The sequence below is a fragment of the Cololabis saira genome, chromosome 10 (genome assembly GCF_033807715.1).
Source record: "Cololabis saira isolate AMF1-May2022 chromosome 10, fColSai1.1, whole genome shotgun sequence".
NCBI lineage: Eukaryota > Metazoa > Chordata > Actinopteri > Beloniformes > Belonidae > Cololabis > Cololabis saira.
In genome coordinates, this window is record NC_084596.1 from 28,231,252 (window position 1) to 28,242,653 (window position 11,402).

Consider the following 11,402-nt stretch of genomic DNA (forward strand, 5'->3'; position numbering starts at 1 on the left):
CGCAAGCAACACAAACAGCCTCATATTTATTTTAGGGGAGAAAGAGGTGATGTAATATCTTTGCATCTAATGATAAGTTCATGTAATCCTCAGCATCTGCCAACTGTGAACAGAGAAGCGGTGAAGCCTTGAGCAATACCCTGTTCTGTTAGTGTGTCATCAACTGTTGTTGCCAAAATAATGTTAGAGTGGAAAGGCAAGAAGGAATGTGTGGTTTACAGGGTTGTATTTTATTGTTTTTATGTTTAACAACATTGTATTTAGTGTATTATTTCTACCAAGATGCATTGAGTATTATATGTTCATGTCAGCAAGTGGTATAAATAAACTCAATACCCTCTGAATTGTGCCAGCAAATGAATGGCCTGCTTGTACATAATGTGCTGTATAGTCTTTGTTTTTCTTGAAAAGAAAAAAAGTGTCATTTCAGATCTGTGCCCTACGTTTTTGCTTTCAGAAGTTTTTCACAAAGATTGAATAAGGAACTGATGACTTAACATTTGTGACAATGATACAAAGTAAATATGTTGAAATTGATGTAGCTTATGTGTAAAGTGTGTAAAATAATTTTTAAAGAATCCTCTGATTTTGTGGGTCTCAACGTTAGGCACGTGCAAACTGAACTAACGTTTTCTGAGGAGAAAACTGGGTAAGTACCACCAAGATTCAGGTGTTGTAGCAGCACCTTCAGCAGCAATAATTATGAAGTCATTTCCTGTATTACTTCATCAGTCTATCACATTGGAGTGATTTTGATCCCTTCTTTATGACATTGTTTTGGTTCACTGAGCTTTCTACGTATTCCTTTATATACACTTCTCCCTGTCTCAGCATCTCACTTGGGTTGATGTTTGAACTTTGACAAAGCTCTTCCAACACCTTTCATCTTTCAGCCATTTTAATTTTTTCAGATTGTTTCAGATCTTTGTCCAATGTCATGACCTAAGTTCAATCAATATTTAGCTGTTGGACAGACGGACTTAAATCTGACTCTAAAAACCTCAGTTGTGCTTCCATGTTCTTTTACACGGGGGGCCTTTTCCTGACAACCTTACAATATTTGTACTGGGTTGTAGGGAGGTGAGTTTAGCACCAGGATTCCTTTACTTGGGAATGATGCTGCTGTATGATGCTAAACGCAGAATGTAGTTTGGCGTTGTCCTGCAGAAGTAAAAAGGACGGTATGCTTCTCCAAAACTTATGTATAAACATAATGTCCAGCCTCTTTCGTGGCTTCGCCAAAGTCCCTTATGCCATCAGTGAATCCTTAAATCACCATGTATGCCGGCCTTTGAACTCTGTGCCAGTAAGTTATGTGGTTCTTTTTCTCTTCAGTTTGTGCAATATGGTGTCAACAAGTTTTGAAAATAATTTCATATTTGATCAGACCACAAGACAGATTGTATGAATCACTGTGAGCTATAAAATAATGATATAAATATATATATACAAATACGTCTGTTGAGGAGGCTCTTCATAGTTACTTATGTGACTGTTTCAGACATCAAATTTAGAATAAAAATGTGTCTAATGACAAAATGTCCCCTTTTGAACATTTGGTGTAATCTTTTCACTAAAATATAGACTGCAAATTGCTGTCTATAAAAACTAAGTGGCATCAATGGCTCCCAAAAGTGTTTAATGTTTAAAAATGTGCTATATCTAAAAGGCAGTAATGTAAAAGGCAGTGTTCAGGTTTTTTTTATTTTGGCGGTTATAAATATGACAAACATGTTTCAAAGAAAATGTATCAAAACGGGTATAAAAAAAAAGAAATAGCTGGATGGATGACTTATTTAACAGATGTACATATAAGCCATTTTCACACAGAGGTTGCACCATATTGGTACAAAAAAGCCGCTCTTGTTGACCCGCCACTGTTGCCCTTTAAAATATTCCCACAGACCGCTGTGACACAGCGCTATGATTGCACACAGCACCATCTGAGTGGAAGGAGCGCTGTATTCTGCCATCCTGGCTCACCAGTGTTTTGACTCTTTGTTCCTCCCGAGGCAGAAAAGATGCACAACAAAAGCAATGCCCCACTGTTCCGTCTCTGGATCTTTCAAAGGAAACAGGGAGGGACATCAGCGCAGCGTCCCACCTTCAAAGTGCTGTGTGTAAAGAGGCTGTTCAGAGATCTTAAAAGGAAGCAGCCAACTGCAACCATTTGTTTAGTGCTGTCTAACTGTACCACTCTGATATACATCATTAACAAAAGTAAAAATAAAAAGAAACTGTTATACTGTTCTTCATGCACCACAAACTAAACAATGCAGAAAGAAATTTCTTCAATCACATTCTGTCTTGGCAGAAAGAACACAACATAACAGGCTAAGATCTGCCCCGTCCCCTTTATGAAATCACACAATTCGAAAAGTGAGGTACAATAACTTCATTCCTCGTAGTTTAAAAAACTGTTTTGTCGGTTCCAAAATTGCTTCACTCTCAAAAGAGTGAAATACGTGGAGTTAATATTACATCACCAACAAAATGTCCAACAAGCGAGCAATATCATTCTTTCCAAGGCAAGTCTTCTTTCCAGTTGATTTAAACAGTAGTTGTTGACATTCCCCTCAATACAGAGAAGCCTGACATCCACTCAGAAGGGGATGGGACGCTCACAAGCCTTATTTGGACCTGCAGGCTACTTCCAGAAAAGGATGTTCCAGAAAAGCAGCCAGCATGGATAGACCAGCAAGGCGATGAGTGGGAATACCAGAGACCCATACAGGTAGTGGTCCAGTATGCCCTGAGAGATGACTGACAGGTACATCAACCAACCGTCTAGGAAGCTGACAGGCATTTCCTGCAGCTCTTGGAAGAAAAATACTGAGAAGAGGAGCGTAAATGCTGGGCTGAGTAGGACAAAGACAAAAGCTGATAGAAATCTGAGAAGAGAAGAAAAGAAAAGGACAGTGAAATTCAACTTCATCATGACTCAAAAACCACATCAGAGAGGCAGTGACTAAAGTGTGCATGCAGGTGTATTACTTGGGCACGTCGGGTGTAACGTAGGCAGCCACAGGCACCAGCGTGAGAGCTAGGATGAATCCCAGGGAGAAGTTGATGAGGGCGGTGCATCCCAGCACCACAGCCAGGTACAGCACGGCCACGAGCTTCAGCACCTTCCAGCCCTGCTCCGTCCCCTCGCCGGACAGCAGTCTGCAACGCACAAATGATTCGCTCAGCTGCAGCTCTGTGATGAGATCCACACTGTTTCAACCATTGGACATAGGTCTACGTTTGAAATAATCAGTGTGGACATTACGATAGATCAATCATTTAACTTTCTGGTTGTGTTCAGACTACAATCAATGTGGGTTCATTTCTCCAATTAGGTTGTTAAAACAAGGTGTGGCATTCAACTGCACATGACCATTTGATTTGTGCAAACATCAGTAAATGCCTTGCCCCACACTGGATCCAGCTTTGTAGATGTGGATTTCTTCCTACTTTACCTAAAATATTTCCTAAATATCATAAGTGGGCAGTCTTGCCCAACACATAGTTCTCTACAACCTACAGCTAGACAACATATTGATTCTGCACAAAAGGGCTCTTGCTCTGGATTTGCCGTTTTGTCCATTTGTGCGTGAGACAAAAAACAAACAAAAACAAAATTTGAATTTGAGCTGCCAAAGCCGCTACAGTGGCACACAGCTACAGAAATCTGATCAGAGCTGCACTTTAAACCATCTACGCGCGCGGTTTGGTTCACATCTGAATCAGTGTTATCTCATCAGGGATTTTGTTAAAATGTCTCCTAATATCGAGACTTTCTAAAAAAAAAAAAAATCAATCAGAATAAAATCTAGTCATGCCAAAAATAGATCTGAGCTGGGCATCTTAACAAAGCTTGTAGGAGAGAACAAAATAAAATAAATAAAAGAGATTTAGAGCTAGAAAATGGAGACTGGCTACCTGTTTGTGTTATGCGGTAAAGCTAGTCCTGCTGTGTAAACAGCAATAGCCGTCAGGACAACAGCTTCAGTCTCAGAAACTGGAAAATGTTCGACAGCCATCTCCTGAAAATAGACTGGCAGCATGTAGAGAGCAACTCCGGTCAGGTGGCTGATCACCAGAGGAGTCAGCACCGACAGCACTCCCGGACTGGACTGTTGGAATGAAGCAGATTGTTAGAGAGGAAATTAAACAGGCTCAAGTAAACCATTTGTTAGATTTTGATCATAGTGTTTGTGCAAAAACCTGCTCAATATCAGCAATTCCATCCTCAGTTCTGGTTGGTGGAGTCACAAGTTGAACCCATAGGTCTAAGGCCTGTACAGTAGTCAAGGAGAAACTTTAAAGACTACATGGTTATTTTATCAGCTGTTTTTCAGTTACTTCTCCACATGTCATGAAGGACGACTTTTAACTGCATTTAGAATTGAGGAGTGAGGATACACGAAGCAGCAGGATAACAGCAAGGAGGCCAAAGGCTGGCATGTAGTATCCAATCGAAACAAAATGAGAAAGTGACGGCATCAGGTAGAAGAAGTAGGACTGGTGCAGGCGCTCCAGGAGGTTGTTCAGTTTACGATACATTCCCTCCAGCAGTCTAAAAAAAACAAAAAACCCAAATCACTATGGAGCTGAAAATCATAATAAACATTCTAATTCAAAGTGAGTATGCAATATGTCCGACCTGCCAACGGTGGTAGCATCAGTCTTATACTGACGGAAGCTGTTGAAGCCCTTGATGGTGGCGGCCTCAATGTGGTAGCGCAAGAACAGACCGTGGTCTCCCCACGGCCGCCCGCTAGCCTGCTTCATCGCCATCAGCATCATGGTCTGGACTGCATGGCTGTAGCCGGACACGCTGTCCCAGTCAGTCCTCTGCAGCTGCACAATCATCCACAGAGAAAAAGAAAGGTGGAACTTTGGCTTTGCAAACTAATGTGATGCATTCCTTCCAGAATATTATGTTTGCTTTGCAAAAATCTTATTTCACACGGGTTTAGAAGCTTTTACCTTGCCCTGGATGGTGCAAAGGATCCCTATCTTCTGACAGAAAGCATAGAAAAGGTTTGTCAAATCCAGGTTGGGTAATTGGCCATTGAGGCCTTCCAGGACTATGTCCATACTGGTGATGACATCACTGCTGAGCTCCAAGGACAGGGCGGCCTGGATCGAACCACCGCGGCCTTGTAATGGAGACCAGTCCATACCTAGATAAACCGTACCAGAAAAAAAAAAAAAAAAAACCTCTGAAAAATGATGCCATTTTTAAGACAGTCCTGCAAGACGCTTAGCAAATTATATTGAACAAAATAACTTATCATTTAATAGTTTAGTTGTAACTGTTTATGGGTACTGGATGAATGCAGATGATCACCTGTAACATTGGTGTGGTGGTAGCCTTCCAACCAGGCTTGCATACCAATCAAATCATGCTCATTCACAAGGAAGATGATATCTTTAGCCCAGAAAATCTGATCTGTAAGGACAAAACTAATGTTATGATGAAAAGCACCATAAAAAATATCGTTCTAACGTTGTCTAATTGTGTGAACACACTGTACGCACTCCGAAAGTATTGGGCCAAGCCGAGCAGCAGCCCCACAGCCTGGTTGTTGTTATCGCCGAGGCTGCAGGGAGCACTGAGCACCAGAGCCTCTGTCCGTGGAGCTCTAGGGGCCCGAAGGATGCCATATACATTTGTGCCTTTCACAAGCTACCAACAATAAATAACAAATATCAATATAACAGTCCGTCACTAGATGAGAGCAGCGATGTCAGGGAAAAAAAACTGGACAAATGTAATAAGCTTTCATCACAAACTCACATATCTCTCTTTGTTTTCGTCAGGGAAGGGAAGTTTGCGAGAGAAACTCTGGGTAAAAACCTCCAGTCCTCGAGCCTGCATGGTTTTCACTAGCCAGTCCACTGGCATCCCACTACAGGGCAATACAAGTCAATTAAACTAATAATAAAAGTGTTATACAATTATAATTGTGTTGATAGTTAAAGGAAAAGACTAAAATTATTGGAAATTATTTTTGCTTGAGGGAAAAAACAAACAATACTTGCCCAACTTTTCTCTTGTGAGCAGCAAACTCTCTGCCTGTGGCCAGTGCCCTTTCACCTGCAGGGAATCGCTCCTCCACCATGGTGGATCCCATGGCATTCTCTGACATGTACGTCCGCAAGGTAAATGGCTCAAAGGCCAAGCCCATGAACCAAGCCACTCCGGCAAGATAGCAGACCACACTGACACGGAGAGAGGGGGAGAAATTAGATTTGATGAAGCATGGGTCCAAAACATAAGAGCAAAAAATGTGATTAAAAGACATTCACTAATATGTGGAGCTCACCAGATTGGAGCATTGAGGCGTGTCAACATGCCAATCAAAGCCCTTCTTCTGTTGGGGTCAGACAGCAGTCCCATGTTGTTGTCCTCTACAATATAATAAGGAAGTCTGGATTCACAGGACCCTGAAGGCATCACACACAAGCACAGCAACTATCATTTCTACACAGTGAAGACTGGTCAATTACTGCTAAACAGGACAGCCGGATATCTCCATATGACCCATGTTATCATCACAGAACAGTTTAATATCTGCACGTCATACCATTGTATGTAAACTCGAGCGGTTTTCTGGCACTGATTATCATATATATCCTGATAGCTAGGTAGCTAGTTTGCGGTCTGTGTTAGCGAAATCATAAATGCTTCGAAATGTTGCCCTCAATCAAGAGGGGGTGGTATTTATAATTATACAAATATTACTGTCATCACTCAATGAATGAAAGCATACCTCAGTCCAGTGGTCTCATTCACCTGCAGAGGTGGGGCTTGTTCTCTGCACGTTTCCTTCTTCCTGTCGGAGCGCTGATACTGGGGACCGACTTCCGCTCAGCAGTTAACAAAATAAAACAAACACTGGAGACCGACTTCCGCTCAGCAGTTAACAAAATAAAACAAACACAGGATTTTAAGAGAACTAAATAATGTGTTACGAAATTCTAGAAAGCTGTTATGACCCAAATCACGTTACTCCTCTTGCTACTACATGACAAATTGAATAAATGGAAATGTCGCAACTCTATTTAAATATTACATTACCACCATGTTTGGAGTAAATTATCATAATAAATTCATAAAAGGACAATTAAGTTATTTGCATGATGCGATAATCGTTACTGGCTCAAATAAGTTGGTGTTGAACCTATTTAGAAATTTCCATAATGCTGAAATAGGTTTCAGTTAATAAAATGGTCATAATTTCTAAATATATGTCCTGTTAATAAAAGCTTGTTTGAACAGTAACATTTACCCACAACTTAAACAGTGATTAGTACAATATAATTAACACCAGATGAATAATAAACGCAGAATTGCAAATCTGCACGACAAAACAGGCTAAAACATGCACAAATTGGACAAACATGAGTTTATGATTAAAAACAGTAAAAAAATAAGTCTCATCCTTCACTCCTGTCGCAATAGAGCTGTTGTGATGGTGAAAGGTAAAAAAGAATCCCTAAAATATTCCTTTTGAAGACCAAACTGAATTTCCTGGAAAAGTGAACTCTTCTACCCATCTATATTTGCTTTGAGAATTGGATTGTCCATAAGGAACAATAAGCTAATTTACCTCAAAATATAGTCTGTTCATCAATTCTTGTACAGTGTCAGTGTTCCTCTAGTTTTTTGTTGTTTTTTTTACAGTGATTCATATGTGGCTTCCTCTGTTTCTGCTAAACATTGCCAAACAATAAGCATCACAAGACACATATGTGGTGTCATTCTAATTTTCATTAGATGCAAATGAAGAAGAAATGACAATGCACATGCAAATGTTTATTTGTTGGGTTCATATAAAATATACAGTAAATGCCATGAGTGAATACAAAAACAAAAAAAGAGCTGCTCTCAGTCCAACAGTCCAGATTTTCTTCCACTGGTCCCACTTCACTCTCTGGTGTGTACTGCAGCTTCTTTAAGATGTTGTCTCACCACATCATCCAGCACCTTGCTCACACCTTTACAAGCAGTCATCGCAGCTTCAATCAGAGTCTCGAGGTGATCCTGATGCAGCCTTGCGTCCATTTGAAGCAGAGCAATCTGTCCTCCCCGGGGAAGCAGCGCTAAAGCCAGAGAACTCACTCCACCGCTTTCCTCAGCATAGCACAGATCGGCGAGGGGAGTCTCATCCACAAAACCTACTGTACAGGCGCACACGTAGTCTCGCATCGGGATTCCTGCATTGATCACTGCTAGCGTGGCAGCATTCACACACACGCTGTAGTTACCGCCATCTGACTGCAAAATCTGCAATATGAAAAATTGTTTTGTCAAAAACAAGACATTTCCTTTTCTAAAAATGTGGGACACGGTGCAGCTTCTGTTTAACCTCTACCTTGACATAGATGTCTATTTGAGAGCGTGGGTAGAGCTGGGTCATCACAGCAGCTTCAAACGTCTGCTTGAGATGGAGGCTCATCTCGGTGGATTTGCGATCTCCATGAGGTCTCCTCTTTCTCTCTGCCGTGCTGAAGGTGGCCATGCTGTACTGGCAGTTGATGACAGCTCGATCGTGAAGAGTCCGACTCCTAGAACCTCGCATCTGAAGAGTGACAGAGGAGCAATGAGTAATATGTGCCACCACATCTTAAAATTCCAAACCAAATCAGTGCTGAAGGTTTGTACTTTGAAGTAAATGTAAAAACTGCATTCTGAACAGATTATAAACTGGGACATAGATATTCACACCAATCCCATTTAAAGCGAAAGACATTGATGCAATATGCAACACTTTGGTAAACAGAGTTAAGATATCCTCCAAAGATTAACTGCAAGCAGCCATATGCAGAGATCATGTTTGGGAATTTGTAACAGGAATAAATTACTATTAAATTAATCAAACTATTACTTAAGTGTCTTTTTAAAGCATCCTTACTCAAGTGCTACTTTGATGGTTTATTGCTGACACTTTTATCCTGATGTTCAGCTTCATAAACAAAACAGACTCCCATTGCATCATTTCATGCTTTTTTTTCTTCTAATTTTCATTATCATGGTTATTGTAGCGGCCCTCTCGTTGCATAGGTAAATGAGAGGAGAGCTTCTGAGTTCTCTTACTTAACTCTGAATAACTTAATATTAATTATTCTGTATCTCTTTTAAATTAATAAAAGCTCTGACTGTTTTAAAACCACACTATCATGAACTTACTTTTTAAATGCAGTTTTTACCCGAAATCTAACGTATTAGACCGTTTTTAAAGTTCAGTTTTACTGTAGTAATGACCTATTTGTACCCAAATGGAACCTCTATACTAAGTAGGCAATCAAAAAAAAAAAATCACAACAGTCAGTATTTATAAAAAAAATAAAATAATGAATCAATCATGTATTAATGATTATTGCAATGATTAGTGCACATGTTGAGTAAACAAACAAAAATAGTAAAATGTAAACAATAGTAAATGGGCTGTAAACACTGTAGGTTGAAAACCTTAGATGAGAAATACCCCTATTCTTTCAGGAATATTAATTAACACTCAAAAGTTTTGTTGTTGCCTAAAATACCAAAAATAATAAATACCTTTTCAAAAGTTATTATTTAAACCATGGCTTATATTTTAACTGGGCTACATTATTATACTGTAATTATATTTTAACGTATGCTATAACATTATATGTTGATGTAATTGTATTACTAATAATATAAATGAATGAATTCATTTTTATTTCGAACATGTATATAAAATGAAAGTAAAAATAATAACAAAAAAAGATAAACATTTACATCTTCATATAAATATATGTTCGAAAAAAAGGAGTAGGAAGAAGTGTACACTTTTTCCCTAGTTCCTACCCCTTTATAACACTATGGATTTACATTAATTGCTATTACAGTATTATATCTACACAATATAAATATAATCTATATAAATACTCTGTAAACATACCTATTATTACATAATTATCCATATAAGTATATAGACCATATAAATATTACATAAATGTTATATCAATATATAGAAAATACAACTATTATATACATCTATATAAATATACACTATATAAACTACATAAATATCCCTATAAATATATATGTGCTACATACCCAATAAATATATAACATACATTACATCATTTCAACTATCTCTCTCAATAGATAATATATACTACATAAATATCTAAACATATCCTAAGCAAGTATAATATACCATTTTTCCCCACCTTATTTGTTTCTCACACTCCCCGTCAACCCATTTCCTCTTCCATATACCTGTTTATAAATATTTTTTTGTATTTCTTTTTAAAACAGATTTGTTATTACTTTGTTTCATTTTCTGCTCCAAACTGTTCCACAGAGTCACTCCACAGTTCGATATGCACATGCTTTTCATTGTTGTTCGTACTTTGTTTTCTAAAGTTTAGTTCTCCCCTTCTGGTATTTTTTTGTAGTAGATTATTCCTTGCTTTGAACATTATTTGCGCTGTTTTGTATTTAACCAGAACATAAATAACCTAAAAGCAACTAAACTACAGCTCCTCGTCAGCTACTTGAGATAGACTGTACAGTGTGGCGTATTTGGACGTGTTTATCAGGTGAATGTGAGGGTCTTCACGTGTCTCCGTGTTGTTTCTAAAGGTGTTGCAGCTCCCTGGTGTCTGCTCACCTCGTGGGGACCGTAAACCACCGCCAGAGCCTTGGTGTTTCCCTGCTCCAGGTACGCAGACCCGTCGGCCTGCGTGAACACACCCATGCGGGCCTGGACCCTCCGCAGCTCGGTGGCTTTCCTCCCGTCCAGACGGTATCCCTGGTCCGACAGCAGCTCCAGACCCGCCATGTCTCCGTCAACACCCGCGCAGAGGAGGACGAACACGAGCCTGCTTGTTTTCTATGTTGGTGGTGAACTCATTTGCAGGCGCGTTGCTGCCACCAACCGGCCTGGAGTACGAAACGGTACAACATGCAGCATTGTTTGTAATGCATGTAATAAAAAAGAAAATATTTACCCTTTCTAGCCAGACTTTGTACTTCCTTTGTTGTTTCTATTTGACTTCAGTGACAGGGGTTTGTTTCCCCGCCCACCTTCCTCCCAGCACCAGAATGCTAAACAAATGTTTTCCATATCTAATATATCCTAATATTCCTGCCATGTGTCCTGAAAATGTATTTACTTCTCATTTGCTCAAGTGAAATTTAATGTCAAGTCTGTTTTGTTTTTGAAGAACCTAAATATGTCACTTGCCACTGTTTGGCTTAAGGTTTTTCTCCCACTAGGGGCCTGTACTACGAAGCAAGTTCAACATATCCAGGATATCTTTTCCTTATCCAGATTCACTAAGCGGGACAATTGCAATCACGCTAAGCGGTCACACGACGGCGGTTATCAACTCGGTATATCAACCCAGGTTTCTCCAATCTGGATATGAGC

General features: G+C 39.5%; 2 protein-coding genes across 2 annotated transcripts; both read right to left on the reverse strand.

Annotated features, from left to right (window-relative positions):
* Positions 1–1,694: 1,694 nt before the first annotated feature.
* gpaa1 (glycosylphosphatidylinositol anchor attachment 1) lies at positions 1,695–6,861 on the reverse strand. The gene is made up of 13 exons (XM_061731137.1): positions 6,765–6,861; positions 6,318–6,438; positions 6,034–6,213; positions 5,789–5,900; positions 5,530–5,677; positions 5,339–5,440; positions 4,975–5,171; positions 4,649–4,845; positions 4,408–4,561; positions 4,210–4,281; positions 3,925–4,118; positions 2,995–3,165; positions 1,695–2,891 (listed from the first exon to the last, which is right to left on the reverse strand). The coding sequence occupies exons 2-13, from the start codon at positions 6,389–6,391 to the stop codon at positions 2,648–2,650; spliced, it is 1,845 nt and encodes a 614-aa protein (XP_061587121.1). The 5' UTR covers positions 6,392–6,438; positions 6,765–6,861; the 3' UTR covers positions 1,695–2,647.
* A 936-nt stretch (positions 6,862–7,797) lies between these two features.
* exosc4 (exosome component 4) lies at positions 7,798–10,866 on the reverse strand. The gene is made up of 3 exons (XM_061731138.1): positions 10,641–10,866; positions 8,370–8,576; positions 7,798–8,281 (listed from the first exon to the last, which is right to left on the reverse strand). Exons 1-3 carry the CDS (start codon positions 10,809–10,811, stop codon positions 7,922–7,924), a joined length of 738 nt encoding a protein of 245 aa, XP_061587122.1. The 5' UTR covers positions 10,812–10,866; the 3' UTR covers positions 7,798–7,921.
* Positions 10,867–11,402: the final 536 nt, after the last annotated feature.

Excerpts from the sequence above, each read along its gene's own strand:
- exosc4 (XM_061731138.1), bottom strand. The coding sequence starts at position 10,811 with ATGGCGGGTCTGGAGCTGCTGTCGGACCAGGGATACCGTCTGGACGGG. Across the intron at positions 8,577-10,640 it reads TGGTTTACGGTCCCCACGAG|ATGCGAGGTTCTAGGAGTCG; the intron begins GTGAGCAGACAC and ends GTCACTCTTCAG. Across the intron at positions 8,282-8,369 it reads AAATAGACATCTATGTCAAG|ATTTTGCAGTCAGATGGCGG; the intron begins GTAGAGGTTAAA and ends TTCATATTGCAG.
- gpaa1 (XM_061731137.1), bottom strand. The coding sequence starts at position 6,391 with ATGGGACTGCTGTCTGACCCCAACAGAAGAAGGGCTTTGATTGGCATG. Across the intron at positions 5,172-5,338 it reads CCACCACACCAATGTTACAG|GTATGGACTGGTCTCCATTA; the intron begins GTGATCATCTGC and ends CGGTTTATCTAG. Across the intron at positions 4,846-4,974 it reads TTTGCACCATCCAGGGCAAG|CTGCAGAGGACTGACTGGGA; the intron begins GTAAAAGCTTCT and ends ATGATTGTGCAG.